Below are 24,047 nucleotides of genomic sequence, written 5' to 3' on the forward strand. Positions count from 1 at the left end.
CAGTTAAATTAACACCATAGTCAGTAACATTTAATCGTTGTAGAAAGTTGCAAAAGAGATGGACTGTTCTCGCGCTTTGCTAACTTCAATAACACCACTCAAAGTTGTTAATAAATATATAAGATTGCACTGACGTTAGGAGAGGATAGCAGAAGGAAGTTTATAAATATGCATCAGATCGATGGGCCGCCCTAGGCAAAGTTGGGAGAATAACTTCAGTCTGTGCGAGGAGAAGGCCTGCTGTGGGTGGAAGCCGCTGAAGTAGCGCAGGACAGGGGCGCCTGGAGGCGCTGCGTCGAGACCATGGGTTGGCGATAGGAGATGCATTATCAAGGGGAAAAAGATGAAATGAGAGCTTCAGACCAATGCTAAGCTGCGGCTCAGAGTGCTGGACCTTCACAAAGAATGAGTAAAAGGGTGTTGGATATTTCTGAGATAAGCAGACAAGGTACAACTTGTACCAACTGTCAAAAGCAGTCAATAGCTGGATTTATAAATCTAGGATAGCTCAACTGGGCAGGACACGCAGCAAGAATGGAAGAGGCTTCTTAATATTCTAGTCTGCAGGACGGAGGAGAGTCGGAAGACCTAATTCTAGTGGCCGGACAGTGTGGAGGTCAACCAGGCATAAGAAACTGGAGGCAGACAGCGGGAGACCGGCAGGAGTGGGGAGATTGGCCATGGCTCTCTAATAGAAATTACATAAAAAGTATCAAGTTTTCAGCATAATTTAATGAGATAAATAAAAATACATGTAGAGTACTTCTACTTTGCCTTGGGCATATTTAAATGATATTATATATTTTTGGTTGAAATCCCATTTATATCCATATAAAGTGCACTTAGTCCATGCTATAATAACCGCCTATACACATCAGCGCAGTATCTTTGCACACAATTCCGTAAATTACGCAAATGATGCATGTTGGGGCGCATAATTACACAACAACTTCTTTGTCGGCAATGTGGTACATGTTGCAAGCATTTGCAACAATAGAATGAAGTTTCGTACATATCACCGCATCGTCGTATGCAATCCCGTACATTATGTTGCAAAGTAGGGCATAAAATAACACAGTATCTTTTCATGCAATCCAGATGTTGTCCAATAGGACATAGCATCACAAAACAGTATCTTTTCTTGCAATCCCATACATAGACAGTATGTTGCGAAGTAGGGCATAGCAACATACACTCGTATCTTTGTTGGCAATGGTGTTGTGGGCGTAAAATCAAATGAGAGAATCTTTCCTCGCAATCCCTTAGACATGCATGTTGTATAGTAGGGCATAACATTAAAGTTTTGTATATATCACTGTATGTTTGTACATGTTGCGGATTAAGACGCAAAACACGAACACAACGGCATCTTTGTTCGCAGTCTCCGTGTTGCTGGGTAGGGTGTGACATCATACAACAATATCTCAATCGGCAACCCACATGTTGCAAGGGAACGTTCAACATCACACCACAACATCTATGTTCGCAATCAACATGTTGCCGGTTAAGGCGTACCATCACACTACAATCTCTTTGTTCGCAATCCACATGCTGCCGGATAGGGCCTACCATCGCACAGTGTCTTTGTTGGCAATCCACGTGTTGCCGAGTAGGGCGTACCATCACACCAAAGTGTCTTTGTTGGCAATCCACATGTTGCCCGGTAGGGCGTAGCATCGCACGTTGCGGTCGCGGGTGGCGACGCAACTGGCCACAGGTGCAGCGAGGTTAGCAGCATCTGTGCGGCGACGCGTCTCATATGATGTTGCAGCAGCGGCAGTACCTCTGTCTGCCTGCGCCCGCACTGGGCGGCGGGGTCACAGGCGCAAAGTACGCGTGCACATTGATGTTGGGCAGATGATTCTGGAACCAAACCCAATTTGAACATGAACACCGAGTACATTCCTGCAGCTGGGATTTTATCAGTCGTGGAGTTACAAAACCCGCGTTGGAATTTTTCGGAAATCTGGAGATAGTCGTGAATATCAAAATAATTACAAAATTCTATTGATATTTAGTGAAAATATTAATATTATATTTATTTTCAATTCACTTAACACATTCGCAGACAGGAGGTTTTGTTTTTATTATAAAATTACATATGATTGGTCCGCCCACGGGAGTGGTTAGCACTGAACCGGTTAAGTAATTTTTTGTGAATGTACCAGCAGAAATTTCCAGACCGGGTTTTACATCTCCACGACTTATATATTCTCTCCCATGTAAAGGAAACATTCCATGATTAATTGAATACTCGATACATAATGAATATAAAACTCGATACCTAATGAATTGAATACTCGATACCTAATGAAAATACTCGATACCTAATGAATTGAATACTCGATGCCTAATGAATTGAATACTCGATACCTAATGAATTGAATACTCGATGCCTAGTGAATAGAAAACTCGATACCTAATGAATTGAATACTCGATGCCTAATGAATTGAATACTCGATACCTAATGAATTGAATACTCGATGCCTAGTGAATAGAAAACTCGATACCTAATGAATTGAATACTCGATACCTAATGAACTATAAACTGCCAGTAGCAATTAGATACCAAGAACTATTGAGCTTAGCCCTGTCGTCTTTATTACTATTGATGGGATTTTTATGATCCGATAATAATAATAATACCCCAAAAATAAATCACAATAACGAGAGTGAAGTTTTTTCATCGAAAGATTCTCAGAAAGCATGGAACAGGCACGTATTTATATTGGAGTAAATGATTTGATGCACGGATCTGGCTTTATGGCAAACTTTACAGGAATGAATCTTGGCTACAGGTATTAGAGGAGTTTATATGTGAGGAAGGACTTACCCTGAGGCGGCGGATGGCATTCCTGGTGACCAGCTGGCAGTCGTACAGCTCGATGACCTGCAGGTTATGGCAGGAAATGAGATGGTCCAGGGCGTTGTCCGTTATCAGCGGGCAGTTGTCCAGACCTGCAAACAATACACCACAATATAATCATTCAATAAGCAACCTTATCTAAGGCTCATTAGGTTTTGCACCTAATATGTCAGCATGACAAAATTTTACTCGCTTTGTGAAATCAATTAGTTGAAAATGGAATCATAAATTTATGTCGTCTACAAAAAGAAAGAATGAGTCAACGTAGTGAAAATGTTTAAATAAATGTTATTACTTCAGTAGAGTGACAATCTTACATAATTGAGCTGGACGAGGCGTGTTCAGTTTCAAAACATATTTGCTTTCACATCGATAACAATTTGTTCGAGTCTAATCCAGAAGCTTCTGATGCGACAGGACTGCTGTGGACTGACTTGGATCGAAATGAGCCTAACTGTACAGGGTTGATTAACAGACAAGTGCGTTGAGGTGGAGTCACCTTTACCCCAGCAGATGTCAGCCCTATAATAGTATGCAATACACAACCCACCCAACACAGTAAGATGCTCTGCAGCGCACGGGGACATGGAGAGCTGCTTTATCCCGAGATCAGTGATGAGTTCACAGTGCGACAGCGTGAGCTTCTCCAGGCGTGGGCAGCCCACGGCCAGGTGCGTCAGGGTGTTGTCAGTGATCAGGGCGCACTCTTCCAGGTCCATGCGCTCCAGTAGGCGACAGCTCTAAAACACAAACAATAGGTTAACTTCTTCTTTGGTTTTCGCATGTTGAGGATCGTGACCCCCACTCAAGTTTCCCTGGTGAACCAGGCTCCCCGACTCCTCGCAGACCCCCGCACTGTATGTTGAGCCAAGGACACCGGACTCCTGTGATATTTGATCACTCCAATACATCGGTAATCATCTTCCAAGTTGGCCAGGTTCGAGTTCTCAGTTGGCCGGATATATGCAGATAAGATCCAAATAAGGTATTTCTTGAATTTATAAAAAAAAAATAGATTGAGAATATTTCATTTATGTATCGGCAAAAAACATTCAGCTGGTAAAAAAAAATTCCCTCAGCAGTATTGCAAAATGTGAATTTAAAATTTTGCAGAAAGAGTTCAGTGATGAATGTTTTTCCGGGGTGAAAAGTAGCGCATATCACTTCTCAGTCTCCCAACTAACCCTATGCAAATAATCACGTCAATCAGCCGCTACATTGAGACGTGAAATAAGGACAAACAAACAAACACACTTTTGCATTTATAATAATAATAATTTTATTCGGGAGGTTAGTGCAATCCCACACGTCCCATATAGATATACATTTTTATTTTTTTTGTATAATAGATATAATAAATTAACAAATAAGGACAACTATGCAGGGTGTGGTCTTGAGTGCGCTTGGGCCCAGCGCTCACTCAGGAGTGGCGCTTGGTGCTGGTAGGCTGCATACGTTAGGCGCATCCTGGCTCTAGTGACCCGGTGTCTTTTATAATAAAGGGAAATAGCTAGATTGATTAGGAAGCAATATGACGGATTACAATCCTAAGTTGAGTCTTTTACGGAAACTTCGTTTGTTCGTTGTTAAAATATATATTAATTGTTTGTTTCCCCAATGAACCAAAAAAATAAGAAAAATGATCAAGGTAATGACAATGGATGAAAGAGAGTGTTAGGTTAGGTGGCATTACAGCGTATAATATGTGTTGTGTATCCGGCGTTACTCGGGGTTATGGATGGTTGAGATTGAAATAAACTTAATGTGTTTCTCCTTTTTACCACCAGTGGTGGAACCAGCGTTACTGTGCTTTGACGGTAGAACTTTATATATAAGATAGTTTACCCGGGCCAGCGCCTGGAAACCGATATCCGTGAATAGCTGGCAGTGCGCTGCCTCTAGAGTGACCAGCCCCTGACAACGCTGCGCCAGTATGGACAGGGACGCGTCCGTGAGCCGCGAACAGCCCGACACGCACAGCGTACGCATGTTGGGGCAGTGAGTGGCAAGCGCCGTCACCGCATCATCCGAGATCGCCTACAACATGGAACGAGGACAAACATTACATCATTGGCATAATTGAAATTGTCACCGTTGGCCACAGACAAACAATTCAATAACAAAACAGAACTTTGAAGAAAACCAAACACACCTAACCTAAGCTATCCATATTCTCTTCTGTAGTAGTTCTGTTTTATCCAGTTTCTATCATAAACACCTAAAAACAACATACATTAGCACCACTAGGGGAAAACTGTCTCGGATGCGTTTATCGAAAACAATGACATTCGCTCAATTCGACTCGTACGGGCCTCATCGTCGACCTTGTTTGTTTTCTCTTACTTTATCCAATATGATCTTAATTGTTAACCGCTTCTGTGCCAAGAGCGAGTTAACTCGCATTCTTGGCCTGCTGTGCACAGCTACACTTCTACCTACTGGCATTTAAAAGGTTAATATATGCACATAGTAGAACCCCATTAATTCAAACCCTGATACACTTTAAACGCGTAATTCTAAATTTTCACCAAAAAAATATTACCAGAACTTTTTTTCGTACAAAATGGTTTATTAATGTTAAAATTCGATTTTTGCGAAAATAAATCATTAAGTTTCATAAATCTGAATCTAAAAGACAGCCAAGGTAAAATGCCGAAAAAAATATTTTTACATGGTTGTACATCATCCTAATCAGTATTATTATTTTTTAAATCTGAATCGATTAATATCGTATTTTTTTCGAATTTATTTTGAATATCCGGGTTTGAAGGGCCGAGAAAATTCGGTTTATGCGGAAATATGTTGTATTTTTACGAATTTACACCAAATAATTGGAATTAACGAGGTTCTACTGTATATATAATATACCTATAATAAACCACCTTCCGAATATGGGAAAATCTTAGTATAAAGCCTGTGACAGACCATGCTATATTCTCATGGCTTGGCCACATCACTAGCCATACGTTCCCATTTGTAGTGTATGGCGAGCGATATGCTGAAATAGGCCAAGCCATGATGCGTATAGCAAAATATGTCTACACCCTATTACATATTTCTTAGACAGCATAATATAAGCTTTATACCATAAATCCCAAAAGTACACTACTAAAAATTAAGTATGTCGTATATATACTCACGTCGCAGCCTTGTATGTTAAACGTCTCCAGAAGGGGACAGTATGTGGCGAGACAAGTGACAGCTCTGTCGTTGACTTGCTTACAACCTGCAAATTTAAAAATCATATGTATAGAAAATATTATTATAATTACAAGGTGGGGCAAAAGTAATGCCATAATATGAATTGGCTGGCATTTTGTTAGAAATTGAAAAAATTGGACTCGGTTTTCATGGAAATTAATTTGAAGGTGTAAATTGAAGTTAAAAAATGATATTGGTCAAATAACCACCTCCTGAGTTGATGCACATTTGTGCTCGGCATTTTGAAGTGTTGATCGCAAAACATCTTGCTCCAAATTAGTGATTTCTTCTTCAATGTTGGCTTCCAAGACTTTGTGGTTTGTTGTGGTAAATGTGAGATTTCAAAAAGCCCCAAAGGAAGAAGCGCCGTCAGATCTGGCAAACTGGCCGGCCAGTTATTGCCAAAACGGGAGATCAAACGGCCCGAAAATTAGTGTTTCCAAATCTTGCAGTTGCTCCGTCCTGTTTGAGACCCAATTCAGCAACTTGCGGCAAAAAAACCAGTCACTTTGAGGGCTCTTCGTGCATTTTATGTGGATTCTCCGTTTTCAGATTACTTCTTTACTTTTACTTATTTACAGAATCTTTAAGAAATGGCTGGTTTTCCAGAACCTTAAGATTCAAATTGGATGCTGTGGATTTACCAATGATATACATATTCCCTCGCTAACTTGGTACAACTCTTTCTACTAATGGCCGGTATATCACTTTCTTTTAAGCTCGACTTGGTTGGTATGTCGAACATAGCACTCACAGTAAGTATAGATATCACTAATATTACACATTTTGTCTATGGTTTTAATAGAGGAAAGAAAGCCGAAGACAACTAGGGGCATTATAACTTGCCAGACAGTTTTAAGTCTTCCTTTATCGATTGATATCATCGACTTTCTTGATTGCTCAATGAATCATGGATACTGATAAAATTTGGCTATTCCAGCTTTTCTTCAACAGTTTACGTCTCCTTTTCCACCCACCCACCCCGACCCATCACCCGGTGGTTCGGATTATATTGAATGCAGATTACAGCGACTATACTTCTCTTGGATAAGTTACTTGAACGAAATTGATAGTTATGTTTAAAACCATAAAGAAAATTAGTAAATAAATTCCATATGTGCAAGAAAAAATGACTGAATGTACATTTTGTGTTAGTTACCTTTACTGAGAAAGCACTTTAGTTTGGGACACCCTCTGGCCAGCGCCTCCACCCCATTCTCAGTGATGGACTGGCACCACGACACATTCACATGGGTCAGCATCTGAAATACATATTCATTTATAAATATCCCATTTATTAACTAACTAATCATCACGCTGCTTCTTGACAGGACAGATCAAAACACGACACACTCTCACTCTAATGCATATATCGTCTACAAACTCTTCAGTTATTCTGACTCTGAATGTGACCATGCCATGTCTTCCTCAGGTGTCCTCCTCCGATTTCATCTTTTTATTAATTCCCATTTACTCGTAAATCTATTGTCATCTTTTTGGGGATCAATGACCAGTTGACCTAAGGGGGCAGTTGCCCCTGGAAACTAGTGTAACATCATATTATCTTCTGCCCCTTAATCTATTCAGGTTGGGACCCATCGCTTCATCGAAGTGTCTCCAAAAGTCCCTATCCTGTGATACTTCAACAGCCTTCGTCAATTGCTGGCTGAGCTGATGTTGCTGTCCACGGGTTTGTCAGGGGCGGCTTACTGTTCCCTCTGGAATTGCAGCCAATATATTATCCATTTAGTCTTTATTTAACCTTTACAACGCCGGCCTTTTCGACGCATTCTATGATGGATCACATATGCGACAGTCATGTAGATTAGGTTAGTACAACATCACGATATATTATTGTCAATGAACTAACCGGACATCCATCGGAGAGTGCTTTGAGAGAAATATCGGTTATATGCGGACACGAGTCTAAGTTGATCCTGTAAAAAAAAAAAGATTTCATTATAATATCGGTCATACACGTAATGATGTTTTATTTTGTTATTACGCGAATAGCCGCCAATGGATCACACATGCGACAGCACAAACTTATTCATGAAGATACCTTTGTAATTTGGCACAATGTCTGGACAGGGACTGGCAGGTCAGATCGGTGAGTTTCTTGCATTTGTTTAAGTTGAGGTCTTCCACGCTCGGGCAGGACTGGAAAAATACATACGAATGTTACAAATAATCCAGTAATACACACAGGATGTAATGTACATTTTGATGCATGTTGTTTTAGTGAAACCTCACTGATCACATATATATGCGACATCCGCAGTATGTGACAGAGACAGAAGCAGCTACATAAGCCAGTGTAGTAGGTAGTTAGGTCTCTCTGTTCGCAGCTCTCAGTTAGGAACTATACTCAACACAATACTTGTTTGTTACAATAAAACATATTATTAATCCAACCGTGTACCATTAATATAAATAACTGTGAATCTCGGCACGAAGATAGGTATGTGACATCATACAGATATGGATCAAATATGCGACAGCAGGATAAGGTTAAACTAAAAAATTGACAATATTGAAAACCGTTGAACTACTAACACACTAAGAAATAGAAAAAAATAGATGAAAAATAAAACATTGCCACTATCATTGACGTGGACAATTTAACCCATTGGCTTCCGAATTGTTTTGTACCGAAGTTTTAAATCTGCAGTGGTGTACTAAATCTTACATAACTTTTAAACTAAACATGCAAACGAAACAATTTTTTTAAATTTACTCGTTCATTGAATTAAGGTATGCAAAAAATATATGCAGTTTTTAAAAAAATAATAATAATATGATTAAACGAGGATATAAAAATATTTTTTTTATAAAAACCATTTTTTTTTCTTTTTTTATAATTGGATTAAGAAAAGTTTTACATTAATCATACTTATGAACATAATATATTTTATTTCAATTTGGGCTGATGTTAGCCGCCCACCACGCATTTTACGAACAAGCTTGTCAATTCCCGAACCACACGCTATTTTAAAAAAAATTCAATGACGCTGAAATATAACAAAATTTCAATCGTAAATATCAGGAAAAAACTGTACCAACAGAGTCCTGCCAATTACTACGAAATAAATGCTTAATTATCTACAGAGCGATTGGCATTTAAAATTTTAAACACAGATGTCAATAATGTATCCCTTTTTCGTTTTTAAGCCGACGACACCAGACCCGCCGGGACGGCGTCGTTTGAGGCCAATGGGTTAAAAATGGACTTGCCCAGTTGTTTAATTTGACTTTGAAATATCTGCAAAATTTACCCAACTGAACAAAGGAAGTAGCTTCACCCCAATGGCTTCGAAACTTGTGCAGCTCTATAGAATCTTTCAATAGGAGAGGGCAATCAGAAATATAAGAAATGGTAAAATAGTACATTACATATGGATAAACATTTTTGTGAAATTAAATTTAACTGAATTTAAAAAAAAAAATATATACTATGTAGTTTTTTAAATTAAGATTTTCGAGATTTAGTGAGGAGGCACGAAATGAAAGATGTTGTGAAGGTCACAGTGTTTTATTTGAGTCAGGATGCCGTATGTGAGATGACTTGAGGACCGATGATGAAGACTCCGGATGCAGGCGGTGAAGTGCTGGTCAAGTGCGGGTCAGTGAGTCGACGCCACTGCTGGTGACCGGACTCGTTGACTGTCAGGAACTGGTGAAGAGCGTGGGTCTTCCGGGTGCTCCAGTGCTGAACAGGGAAGCCGAAAGTGCGGTGGACCTGGTCGGCGGTTGTACGGGAGATGCATAGACTAGCGAGGATGCCGTGTGGTTTAGGTGCGTGGATGTAGAGCTGGTCAGATGTGCTGGAACCAGGGCGCTGTGATCCGGTGTGGCGCTGGCCAGGGAAGATGGTCAGGGCCAGGGTGCTGTGATTATCCCGATGGAGTCCATGATTGAACCGTGCAAAGCCGGGTGTTATCGCCCCGCGCGCAGCGGAGGGGAGCGGGTTGTCACTCGCGAAGTCTTGCTAATTGTTCCTTCACGCTGTCGCTTTTATAAGGTGAAGAAACTTCTCGAACATTTTGGTTGGTATGTAGATATTGCCAAACAAAAATTAAAAAATAAAAGAACATCGAAGAAGCTTGTTTGGAAGAAAATCGAAACATCTAAAATGACATTCAAATCAAGTAGTGGCGTACCACTACAAGATTAATGGTAGAATCCGCAGACAAACTGCCAGGTGACAGATTTGCATGACTACTTTTGTGTTATTTGTTAAAAATCTTGCAATATAAATGTTTTATAATAAAAATAATAAATGAATAATGACATCTTCCGATACCTTCTGAAAACATTTAAAAACATTCATGTTAAAAGAACTATAGTTTAGTGATTAAAAGTCTTACTTGAGCCAAAATCCTCAAAGATCCATCCCCGACAAACTCACACCCACGTAGCGACAGTTCCCTCAGGAAGCCGCCGCAACGCAGGGAAATGTTTTCTACGAGCCGCCCCTGAAAATTGAACAATACAATAAATTATAAAAAAGTTCCAGAGGATGCGAATACATACATTCAACAAGTTTGTTGATGCGCAACAAAAATGGTGTAAGCATTAAAGGCGCAGAGCCTGCATTTTTTTTATAAAAGAAAGAAACGTTTCCATGTTTTGAATAATCTGACATTATTTGAATTCTCAATTAGTTGTTGATCAGCATCCGAATGTTAACAGCTCTTCAGATGTTGTATTCAGATTCCGTAAGATAACTTCTTAACAAGATTAAAGCACGATATAGGACTGTTAATACTATGACAATAATTAGGTTCTGAATGTAAAAACGTGCTTGGCTAGGCTGACAAAATGGAAGAGTGTTTATTACATATCGTAGACAAGTTAAGTACCTAAAGACATGGTACTTTGAGAATATTATAACAAGGTCACACAATTTAAGGCGACAAATACACACATGAGATTGTGCGTACACTTGTACCTACCTACACTTAGAAAATTAACATAACCTTGTGTTTTTAGCTAAAAAATGATGAGTGATTTTTTTCATTTTTCGTTCATCATCATTGATCAAATTTGAATTATCAAAAAGTTTTACATTGTATGCAAGCAATTCATCTGTGTGAGTATAGTACAGGGGGTTCAAAATTAAGTTTTAAACATCTCAATCACATAATAGGCGACATCCGCGAACAGGGATTTTCGCTGATGTATCAAATATGCGACGTCTCATTGATTAGGTTATAAAAATCTTACCTCCACATCCCTTTGAAAGTTAAACAGGTCTATCCTCTGCCAGTTGGACCCGTCCAGCGCGAGGATGTTCCATAGTTTGGAGACTTGCGCACAGCGGCACAGCGAGATCACGTCCAGGTAGGAGAGGATCCTCAGCAGCAGCTCTTTGGGCAGCTTCTTGTTGATGATGCAGTCATCGTCCCCCAGAAACTTAGACAGCTAAAAAAAAGAATAATAAAATAGCAGATTTTCTATATAATACAAAATACTGTGCCTCTATCTGCAACTTCGGTTCAATGAACTCTAGATAGAACTGGGATTTGATTTGAATTTAGTGATATTTCAAACATAAACAATATACACAGTAATTTGCAGCATGTATATCTCAGTATCACCCTGGTGAAAGACCACCATTCAGAAACGAAACATTGCTTGAAATGGCTTTAGCTGTGGTTGGTGACTAGTTCTGAATACCTCTGACCTTCCTTTTACCCATCTCCTTCCCGCTGCCCCCTTCAACCCCACAATTTACCCCAATATGGGATGCCATAGTCCCACTGGCTTTGGACATTTGGAAACTCTGTGCGGTGTTAACAACAAATAATAAATTGCAATTTCCTCTGGACCTGAGGCAAATTGGAACTCTTATGCAATATAACAACAAGAAAAAAGATTTCATGTCATAAAGACAGAATAGTTAAATTAATTACAACCCTAGATGGCTAACGTTCATCAAAATGACCAGCACCAAATGCAAATCTATGTGTATCTTTTGAATGCTTCAGTAAATTCTTTTGTTTTTGAGATACCTACTGACTACTCGTCATTGCGTCGAATGATTAGGTTTAGGTGGATTTAATGGTTTTATCCTACTAAATAATTCGATTGTCATTGTTGATATATATCTAATCTTTTCACAATATCAAAGAAAGAAAGCATTTTTCCCAATACTAATAGCATTTGTCTCAACTACACATCCGAGGCGCTGGCAACTAGTTTAATAAAGCATTTGAATAAGTGCCACACTTCATATTGATAAAAAAGTTTAAAAAAATAGGTATTAAGGGGCATCTTCTTAAATGGGTTTGTCAGCTTTTGGGAACAACTCATATGGTCTCCCTTACTGACATGGTGAGAAATATGATCTAAACGGTGTTGGAAAGAAAAAACACCATGCTTTATATACAAATGAAGAAGTTAAACATAGAAGAAGTTAAAGTTCCGAATGCAATTTTTTTTATTAATTATTTTTGTACTAGCTGTAACCCGCCACGCGTTGATATTGCTCAGTCTGTCTGAGCAGATAAAAAAAATAATAGCGCGTGTTGCTTTTACGCCCAACAGATGGCGCTGTTTTGTCAAAAAAAAGCTTATTTGTCCAACGTGCAACGTTGTGTCAACATTTCAAATCAATCGGTGATGAACTTTTGGAGATTTAAGATTTAAGAACAAACGAACATTAATGTTTTTATTTATATGTATATAGATGAAACGACAAAAAAGGGAGGTGACTGTAACATTACCTCATCAAATATGTGTTTTTAAATTCAGTAATTTTAGTTACAAAAACATTAAAAACAAAGTTTTAATAGATCAAAAAATATATTTTTAATAATAAAATTTGAAAGCGTATTTTATCACCTTTCAGAGGCAGATTTGAGTTTTCGGATACATTAAGAAATATTTATTTGCGTTTTATTGCAAAGCGGACATGCTCCGACCTTCGGTCAAAATATGGCAGAGACTTGAAAAAGAAAAATTCCAGTCAAAATTAAATCTGCCCTATCATATCATTTTATTGCCACGAGTGGTGTCCCACAAGGACCCCACATTGACCCAATTAAATTTATTAATGACATTGTTGCTATTTTTTTCACAATGTTAATGTTTTGCTTTTTGCTGATAACCTATAGATTTTTATAAAATTATAAGGAGCAGGTATCTGAAAAGACCACACTATGAAAAAATTATAAGGAGCAGGTATCTGAAAAACCTACACTATCACAAAATTATAAGGAGCAGGTATCTGAAAAACCTACACTATCACAAAATTATAAGGAGCAGGTATCTGAAAAACCCACACTATCATAAAATTATAAGGAGCAGGTATCTGAAAAACCTACACTATCACAAAATTATAAGGAGCAGGTATCTGAAAAACCCACACTATCATAAAATTATAAGGAGCAGGTATCTGAAAAACCTACACTATCACAAAATTATAAGGAGCAGGTATCTGAAAAACCTACACTATCACAAAATTTTAATGTTGAAAGGTGAAATTAAGTTGAAAGGAGAAATTTATCATTTTAGATTTGTGATTTAGTATTAAAAACTTGAATAGTAAAGATATGTTTATTATTATGCTATTTAAGGGGGGGGCTAATGTTTTAATTTTTTTTTTTAAATAAATGCTATGTTAAGAATATTGTGTTCAAATTTCAAGTTGATTGGAGCAATATTGACGAAGTTACGAGTATTTTTATCCCTGTCGGATTTTAATCCCTACCCGACCATACGTATAAGCCGAGCAGAGCAGGAAGCTGAGAAACAAACTAAAGAAGGCAGGATTCGTCGTAGACAGGAGCAAAAAGGTGCTTTAGACATCATGGATGATAGCAACATCCTTTATGGACCTGGCATTGATGATTCAGTGTGAGGTAAGCCGATAAAATTTGCTTATAAACGTTTAATACCAGATTTTTTAGTGTTCAAAACTTTATAGCGTTTTTCCCACAACTCACGTTTTCAAAGTCGGTGACCGTCATAACTTCAAAACTACTGCACCGATCCTTTTGAAATTTTGAAAACTATTTCTGTACATAATTTACGAGGTAACGCTGGAGAGTTTTTTTCAAATTTGTTAATAATTATTATTTTACAATAACAAATTATCCGATTTTTTTCACCAAAAATAGCGTTTTTCCCTTCAAAGTGTTCCAAAAAATTGAAAAATTAAAATTTCGAAAAACCCTCCCAGCATTACCTGGGAAAAACTATTATCTAACGAATTAACTTTGATTTTTTGATTTCAGATGACCCAGCACCGAGTTATGAGGGGCACCGCCATTCTACTTTTTTTTGAGACACGTCCGAATAATTGCTGCCATTGCCGTGTTTTTTAATATTTCTCCGTGAAAATTTTATACAACATTCTTAAAATGTCATACTTTACTGTCCTATTAGATTTAATAAAGAAATTTTAACTGTATTGTCACAAAAAAATCACAAAAATGCCTTTTTTCGTACGAATTAACCCTAGCCCCCCCTTAATTAATAACCTCGTTATTCTGTGTTTTTTATTACCTACATAAAATAAAGATTTTATGAAATAACAGGTACAACATTAGATATGGTAAAATAAAGATAAATTTTAAGTACCCAATAAAATTGAATTAATTATATTAAAATTTAGAATCTTCCCATGTGGTGTCAATAGCCTCCATTGATTGGTCGAACGGGCATTAGATGCTGTGGAGGAGGGAGGGGTATTTCACCTAGGCTTCCCAAACTGTACATATTTTTAATCAATTAAATGTTAATGCTGTTCTGCGGTACGCCAATCATATCATGTTTATTCATTTTAATACATACGGCAAAACATGTGCCATAACATAAGTATACAGTTACAAGTATAAAGTGTAAAAATAAAGTGTAAAAATAAAGTGTTTAAAATAACCAAAAAAGTATAAGTACAAAAAGCATTAAATATATAAAGTTAAATATAAAGAAAAAAAAGTATTAATTATGAATAATATTATGGTAATATAATAATATAATGTGGCAACAAAGCAAGCTTGGCAAGATGTCTGTAGATTACTTTAAAATCATAAATAAACATCTTTAAAAGTTTTTTATATGTTTTCCTCAACTTCGGTACTAACGAAAAAATTGTCCAAAGAAGCAAAGCTAGTAGTCCACAATGGAGTGCTGGTACCTACCCTGATGTATGGAAGTGAGGCATGGAACTGGCAGAGAAAGAATGAAAGTAGACTGAATGCTATAGAAATGCGATCTCTGAGGCGTATGTGTAAAACCATGTATGACCTAGTGAGAAATGTGGAGATTTACTAAAGAGCGCAAGGCTGATGTAAGCGTAATGAATAAGATTAAGAAAGATAAGCTTGGATGGTTTGGGCATGTAGAGCGAAGAAAGGGGTGTAAGCAGAATATATGACGCAAATGTGAATGGTAGCAGAAGGAAGGAATGGACACCCTAGGAAGACAGGGCACGATCAAGTGAATCAGATACTTGAGTCGGGCCTTGCAAGAGTCAGAATAATAGAAGAGTATGCATGAGACGATGTATGAATGTGAATGAGGTGAGGAGTGTGTGCCAAGACCGAGTTGTTTGGTGGTCCGTCCTCTCTGCCTAACAGAGTGATGGTTAGTTAGTTTCCTCAACTTTGTACAGGGCGACGCATACACATTTAAAAACGTTTTCACACGGTTTAAAACCAACACACTTTTGGAAATAACTAAAACAAATACAACTTTTGGACCAAGAAATTTCAAATATATTGTGACTAAAATACACAATAATCTACCCGGCAAAACAAGATAATTAAAAAAATCTAAACAAATTTAAAATCTCGGCTAAAAATTGGATCATCAACAAAGGTCGTGCAGTAATAAGTCAACTCACAAAAATCTACATTAAAAATTATCATTATATGAATTATTGTCACCAAATACTAATACAAAACTGAATTACACAAATCTATCAAATATTTTTGCTTTGTCAAAAAATGTAACTGTCGAAATTAACCTTAAATTTGGGTACTTATTGCCAAAATAAAATATTTGTAAACTTGCCTGTCTCGACTCAGGACATACCTAGAGAGCAGGCATAGTAAAAAAAATGTGTGTTAACCGTACATATATATAGATATGCAACAAATATAAATATGACTACGGGAACTTTTCCTGACTTGTGGAAAGAAGCACATGTTGTACCAGTTTTCAAATCAGATGACCAATCTTTGATAAAAAAACTACAGACCAATTATACTGTCATGTTTTGCCAAGAAATTTTAAAGATTACTAAAGAAACTAGAACAAATAGGAATACAAGGGACTTATTGCGCTGGATAAAATCATATTTATAGAACATCATAGAACATAACTAGTGCTTATTAACGGATACAAATCATCCCCTATAGTTGTAACTTCTGGAGTACCACAGGGGTCAAATCTTGGCCCCCTGCTTTTTCTTATATTCATAAATGACCTTGGCTCGAAATTAAACCGTGATTGTGCTTTTTTCGCCGATGATCTTAAAATTTTTCGTAAAATTAAGTCTGTTACCGATCATCTATGCTTCAAAAGATCTCGATACACTAAATAACTGGTGTACTGTCAATGATATGCACTTAAATGTTGAAAAATGTTACATTTCAAACTTTACTCGAAATAAGGTTATAAAGAATTTTTCCTATTTCATTAATAAGATTATTCTTAAGAAAGTGTCTTCTATAAAAGATCTAGGAATTACTCTTGATTCTAAATTCATATTTGATTTACACATTAATGACATTAAGTCCAGATCACTTAAAATGATGGGATTTATTCACAGAATAACTAAACCTTTCAAAGATCCTCAATCAATTCTAACCCTTTACTATGCCTTAATTAGAAGTAAGCTTGAATATGGAAGCACTATTTGGAATCCACATTATTGCAAGTATGAAAACATTATAGAATCGGTTCAACAAAAAATGCTTACTACATGACCATCTTAGATCATACGACGCACGTCGTGAATACTTTAAGATTAATACACTTAAAATAAGAAGGTAATTGACTGACCTAATATGTTTGCATAAAATTATCCACGGCCATCTTGATACCTCATTATGTCTTAGCAATATTGAAATAAATTTCCCCAATTCCCATCGTTTAAGACACCATAGCATTTTTCACCTGAATATTTTCAAAAATAATATCGCCTATTTTAGCCCTCTGACCCAAATGTGTCAACTGTATAACAAGATTGAGTGTGCTGAAGTAGATATTTATGTCGATAATTTATATGGATTCAGAAAAAAAATTCTGCTATTGTTAAATAATATGTTGCACTGATTATATTATGTATTACTTGCGTCTCTTACTTTTCTGTAATATTTGTATTTCATATACATTTTTAATTTTGAATTTTTATTTGTTTTATATTTTAATTTTTATTTAAGTATATGAAAATGAATGTGTCGTTGTATGTGTATTTGTATGTTAACTGAGTTCTTATAACTGGTTTGTTCTCACGCAAGTGAGAGCGTCTGTAAAAACCCAATATAAATAAATAAATAAATTAAAATTAAAAAATGATTCGAGTCGATATTTTCCCGTTTCCACGTCCCACAGTTTAAGGACCGTCGGCGCCGGTCGGTCGTTGAACGGCGGCGCCGCGACGCTACGGACGGGCACATCAGACGATAGACGATCATCACAACACACACAGACGCACACACACCAATCGCAATACACTGCACGGGCATTCACACTGCTAATAAAGTCATATTGGCCAGTGGATGACTAACTAATAATTTCTACAAGATGAGCGTTTGATTCAAATGCTGGATTTGATTGCATGATGCACGTCCATTGTCCATCTCGTTTTACGTTGAAACCAACTAAACCCAAAAGACGGATAATATTGAAAAAAAAACGGTAAAGTTGACAAATTCTGTTGCACACTTACGCAATTTAGAAAAATAATAACATTGGAAACGTAGTCGAGAGATTAAAAACATTCACAAAATTACTAGGTTCTTAGTTTGGGTTACTTGAATAATTTATGCTAATTTCCAAACTTCAAACTTAACTCAGATCATACAAAAAAGATTAAAAAATCAAACCGTAAAAGATAAAATATATTTTTACAATAATACATCCAGGTACATATTTTTAAATGTTTTTTTTAATTTTTGAAAAAAAAATGGTTTGACTGAGGATTGAAACTTCCTACCCAGGAACTGGAGTCTGCCAACCTCGCCAATTGTCGATCGGGTAGGACCGATATTTATTTCGTATATCAACTGCTGTAGTGTCATCGAAAAAGAGTCAGCCGAGTTTCAGCTCGATCGGATGTAAGGAAGTGGGTTAATTCCGCTTCCAAGATTTGCATTCATTCATACTCAAAAACACAAGTGAATTTAAATGGAAATATTTTTTTTAAATGCCGTCTAAAATTTTGAATTTTGAAAAATGTTAAAATTTTGAACGTTCGGCATAGAAATTAGCGGAAAATTGTTTTAAAACATCCGACGAAAACAAAGATATCGGGGCAGAACCACAATGTTTTTGTTTTCCGTGCCCGATGGAAGACAAAAAACGTTGTGACTCCGACCCAATGTTTTTTTGTTTTTTGAAAGCATTTAGGTAGCGTGGTTTTTAAAATTAGGAGTTGAATCCTAACGAATTTCGTTCTACCAAAAAATAAAATCATAATAATTGTTTGGAAGTTGTATTGCATTGTGTACCCGCCCATTTGCATAGGTAGGTATGTGCGTAGCCAATCAGTCGTTAGGTTAAGGTCGGTCAATAGCTAATACATGAACATTTAATTAACCGATAATGCAACGTAACATTTTTATTTGAATCAAAAAATGCAAAAATGAACTAGTTTAAAAAATATATCTATTTTATGTATCCTGTAAAGTTGACGAAATGGACTTGAAGGATTAATAATTAAGGCGAAGCACTACAAAGTAATGCAAAATCATGTGTTTTTGGATTTAAAATTTGATCGCTTAAAAATATTTTAGATGCTTCAATTAAATTTTGCAAGTAGCACACACTTGGCCTTTCAAACAATCGAGTGTTTTTTGAAAAATATTTTTATAAGCCCAGAAAAACATGCCTATAAAACTGCTTTAATGTTCAAAATCTCCTACCTACGAACCCCCTTTTGGGTATGATTTAATTATATAATGTGGAAAATTATGTTCTTTAAAAAATTATCCTAAATAGTTTTGCCTAAACTTAGCAAAAAAAAAAAAAAAAACACTTTTTGGAGAAAAAAAAAACGGCAGCTGGTTTTAGCAGAAATTTAAATCTTATCGCCATCTCAACTACCACCTCACGCCATCCAACAAACTTCTACTAAAAAAACTAGAGATATAAAAGTCGAGAAAAATTTTTGCTACCTATGGACAAAAACCTCAACATATTTGTAAGGAAAAGTGATGGTTCCCCAGTTATATGAGTTTCTTCCGAGGCAGATATAAATAAAATCTCTTGATTAACATATTTTGATACTGTTTCTCCTTACTATTTATTTTACACTAGTGGACCGCGCAATTCTTCGCTATTGCTAATGTCTATTTCGGGCGTCTCTGACTTATTCCACCATTCACTAATGTATACCACAATGCTACTGTTTAAGCGACATAAAACTCTAATAACGGAGGTTTGCTCGATGCTCAAATTTGAAATTAATCTGATGAAAGTATTACTAAAATCTCGAATGTTTCTAGAGGGATCCTTACGGATGTAAGTTATGTATATTTAAGATTAATAAAAACAGGACCTTACCATTAAAATATTTTAGTAATACGTTCATCAGACATACTTAAAATAAACCCCATGGAAAAATCGATTTTCTAGGCCTGCTAGGGCAAAGTCGACCATAGGTCCAGTCCATTACACCGGGCCGCGCGCCGAATTGTTTTTACACGACTTCATCACTTAAGTCGTTAAGATTCTCACTTTATTTTAGAGATTTAATTTAAAAAATTCAACCGCAGGTCTGTCCAATACACAGGGCTGCGCGCCACATTTTGTGCATGGCTGCTTCACTTCCGTCGTTAAGATTCTGGCTTTGTTTTAGGGTATTGCCACGTCTTAAAAAACTACATAGACTTTAATTCGTCTCTTTATCTCATTCCGGTTCAGAGATGTCACGTTAAGTATTCGTCAGACGTCCCCCTACTTCTACAATTTCAAGCAAATATATCATAGCACAAATTACGATGGTTTTATTGTTATTAAGGCGATGCACTACGTTGTGTAATATTTTAAATTGAGCCGCTATCAATAACAACCCTTACGTAGATGGCGATAAGGTTTAAATTCCCGTTCAACACCATCCGTCTTTTTTCATAAATACAAGAAAAAAACATGGCCAAAAAGTGGCTTTTATTTTATTTTGTAGATGTTCAGGCATAAATATTTAATTTTTTTTCGATCATTTTATAAATAAATTAATTTGCCACATTATACAATAAAATCATAACCGAAAATGGGTTCGTAAGTAGGAGATTTTGAACTTTAAAGCAGTTTTCATAGGCCTTTACATTATTTTTTTCTGGGCTTATAAAAAGACTTATCTAAAAAATACTCGATTATTTCGAAGGCCAAGATGTATTCTACTCGCAGTATTTAATTAAAGCATCTGAAACATTTCTAGGCGACCAAATTTTCAAACCAAAAACACATGATTTTGCATTACTACGTATGGCATCGCCTTAATACCGAACGAATTAAACATTTTATTACATGCAATGGATAATTTGAACTTCATGAATCGATAACAATCTAAATATAGAAGAATATGTTTGTGAAACAGCCATTAAATGTAGATAATTAAGATCTATAGAAATCTACATAACGAACGTAATTGTTAGAGGCCCTATTTCAAATATCACTTGGTCTATCGTCTTAAAGTTAAAATATTATATTTGATGAAAGACAAGTCACCATTTACTACTGCTTGTCATTTAGACACCATATTCTTCGGCAACCGGATAAATCAGAACAGAGACAAAACAGAAAATGACAGAGAATAGGTAAGTTTGGTTTAGCCTCCGCGGGAGAGGGGTAAGGCTCTCGACTAGCAAGCCGAAGGTCGCGAGTTCAAATCCCGGCGTAAATTTTATTTGATTAATTTGTGATACGAGTACTTCACAATTTATTAATTAAAAATAATACAGGGTTTTCCAATAAGAGTTATTATTTTGAATAGCCCGCTATTTCGGTAGATGTTACTTTTGAAGCTGTCATTTTTTTGACATTTGACAAGTAGAAACTACGCCATTAATAAAAATGGAACGATACACGCTTCAACAACGCATTGAAATTATTAAAATTCACTTGAGTGAATCAAATGCAAATCATCTTGAGTGATTAGGCCCATTTCCACCTCGGTGGCTTCGTCAACAAGCAAAATTGTCGCATCTGGGGCTCGGAAAACCCAAGAGTTATTGTTGAAAAGCCTCTCTATCCTCAACGTGTGACTGTTTGGTGCGGTTTATGGTCCGGCGGAGTCATTGGACCTTACTTTTTCGAAAATGAGGCTGGAGCAACAGTTACGGTGAATGGATTGCGCTATCGAGAGATGATTAATGATTTTTTATGGCCGGAATTGGATGTTATTGATCTGGACAACGTTTACTTTCAACAAGACGGCGCTACGTGCCACACAAGCAACGAAACCATTGAGCTTTTACGATTGAATATCAAAATAATACCTCTTATTGGAAAACCCTGTATATAGTATACTTGCGACATGATCCAGAGTGGAAGATACTCACAGTATCATCATGGTGTAAGACCACCATTCAGAATTGAAACGTTGTTTGAAATGGCGTTTTGCCATGTTTGGTGACCTGATCTGAATATCCAGGAACTCCCCCACCTTCCTCTTCCACATATATATGTGTTGTTTTTTATCTTCAAAGATATATGAGGGTTTGTTATTTATCTTAAAAGTTAGGTTGGGTTTAATGTTCTCTATCTTCAAAGTTAGGTTAGGTTTTTTGTTATTTATCTTCAAAGTTAGATCATATCAGTTTTGATTTTATTTATCTTAAAAGTCATGTTAGGTTTGTTGTTCTTTATCTCCAAAGTTAGGTCAGGTTTGTTGTTATGTATCTTCAACGTTAGGTTAGGTTAGTTTACGATAATTAAGTCCTTGTTAAGATCTTTTCTTGTCGGTCATCTAACCCCCAAATTGATAAAGACGGCAACTGACTGACAAAATATGCATGCATGTTATAGCCCGTCGTTCCAGTGGCTTGGTAACGGTACGAAAACGACAAAAACCAGAGACCCTGCGCATAAAAGTAAAGTTCACTACGGCGTGCAGAGCAGCCATTGTGGGATTTTTCTGAGCAGTGTCTCCGGTTTTTGTCGATCTCGTACCGTTTCCAAGCCAGTGGAACGACGGGCTATAACTTGCATGCATATTTTGTCGGTCAGTTGCCGTCTTTATCAATTTGGGGGTTCGATGAACGACAAGACAAGATCTGAAGTTATTTTAAGTTAGATTAAAGAGCAACTAAACAGAACGAAGGTAGACGATCTGTCAGGAGATTGTTATCTGTCACAATATTGCAAATACAACATACCCACATATTGAATGTTGACACATATAATATTATTTATCATTAACAAAGATAAGATTAGAGTTGACTCAAACAACAACAAAACATTGGATCATATGTTTTGGTGCATATGTATTCACGTCCGACGCTTGAGAAACGTCACTGAGAAAAAGCATTTTGTCTTACTAACATAATTGTTGTTTTTAGTGAGAAGGGGACAACAGGTGTATACGATCATCAAATTTGAATATTGGAAAAGTTTTAACACAAGAGTCACAACTCCCCGGAGCCAGTGGGATACCCGCAAATGAGGTGATGAGGCTGAATGAAGTGGGAAAAGAGAAGGAGATGGGGAAGAGGAACGTTGAAAAGTATCTGGTTACACGGAGAAAACTTACTGATACGAAAATCTTTTCAAATTATTCGATTTCCTGTTAAAAACGGGACTGGAGGCGTATAACGAATGAATTGACAAAATTAATTACAAACTATCAGTATATCACGAATATGTTATGAGGAAGAAGGAAAGTGTTAATAAAAATAATAATATTTTCGCATCGTGTCCATTATATTTATTAGGGCCACCTGCGTGAAAACGTGTTCAGATATATTCTGAATGACTAATATTTTATTAGGAAGTGGTCATGCAGTCACATTTTGTTCACATGTTCACATTTTTATTTAGCCGGATACCATATCTGTTACCAAATAAAATTAAAAGAAGGTCTATATTATAGCCTCGTACACTCACATTTAAACTACTTGATTGAAATCTGGGGAAATGCATGTGAAACATATATAAATGAACAACAGGTAACACAAAACAAAGTAATCAAAAAGGTATTTCATTTCAAACCTAGAACATCGACAAAAAAATTATACATGGAAACGAAACTATTAAAATTAAGAAAATTATATGAATATAATACATGTCTACTTATTTACAAAATACATAATAAACTCATACATACAAATACAGAACTCATTAAAACGTCCCACGTACACACACACTTTACACGGCAACATGATAAAATACATTTAAAACCATACATACTCATTATGGCAAGCAATCCATTGGTTACGAGGGGAGCAACATAATATATAATTGCCTCCCAGACGAAATTAAAAATGAAAAAAGTTTAGGTACATTTAAAAAAAAATTGTTCAGTTTTATGCTCAATCAACAAAACAATGAAAGTCAATAATATCGCTGTGTAATATATTTATGTGTAATGTATTTGTTATTTCTAGTTAAATAAGTGAAAAATGTAATTTTCATTTATCTAGAATAAAAAAAAAATTTAAAAAATCGTGCTCATTTTTCTCCGTGAATTCAGAACTGATCACTAAGCCATTTCAAGTGGTCTATTACTAGGGCGGTACAGAAATTTGAGAGGATGCGCGAATGTGAATGAAGCAATGATCGTGTGCCAAGTCAGAGTTGTGTGGCGGT

General features: G+C 36.5%; 1 protein-coding gene across 1 annotated transcript in view; it reads right to left on the reverse strand.

The window, feature by feature from the left end:
- Positions 1-738: 738 nt before the first annotated feature.
- The window catches only part of LOC149410723 (uncharacterized), a 37,417-nt gene continuing 14,108 nt past the window's right edge, over positions 739-24,047 (reverse strand). Inside the window, exons 2-11 of the mRNA XM_089648198.1 lie at positions 11,295-11,492; positions 10,436-10,543; positions 8,131-8,228; positions 7,939-8,005; positions 7,228-7,330; positions 6,008-6,093; positions 4,713-4,904; positions 3,418-3,607; positions 2,835-2,959; positions 739-1,863 (exon numbers count right to left, since the gene is read on the reverse strand). Coding sequence (XP_089504324.1) covers positions 1,756-1,863; positions 2,835-2,959; positions 3,418-3,607; positions 4,713-4,904; positions 6,008-6,093; positions 7,228-7,330; positions 7,939-8,005; positions 8,131-8,228; positions 10,436-10,543; positions 11,295-11,492 — 1,275 coding nt within the window. The 3' untranslated portion in view covers positions 739-1,755. The remainder of the gene's footprint in view (positions 1,864-2,834; positions 2,960-3,417; positions 3,608-4,712; positions 4,905-6,007; positions 6,094-7,227; positions 7,331-7,938; positions 8,006-8,130; positions 8,229-10,435; positions 10,544-11,294; positions 11,493-24,047) is intronic.

Source organism: Hesperophylax consimilis, chromosome 27 (genome assembly GCF_061612785.1).
Source record: "Hesperophylax consimilis isolate HC1 chromosome 27, BYU_Hcon_1.0, whole genome shotgun sequence".
NCBI lineage: Eukaryota > Metazoa > Arthropoda > Insecta > Trichoptera > Limnephilidae > Hesperophylax > Hesperophylax consimilis.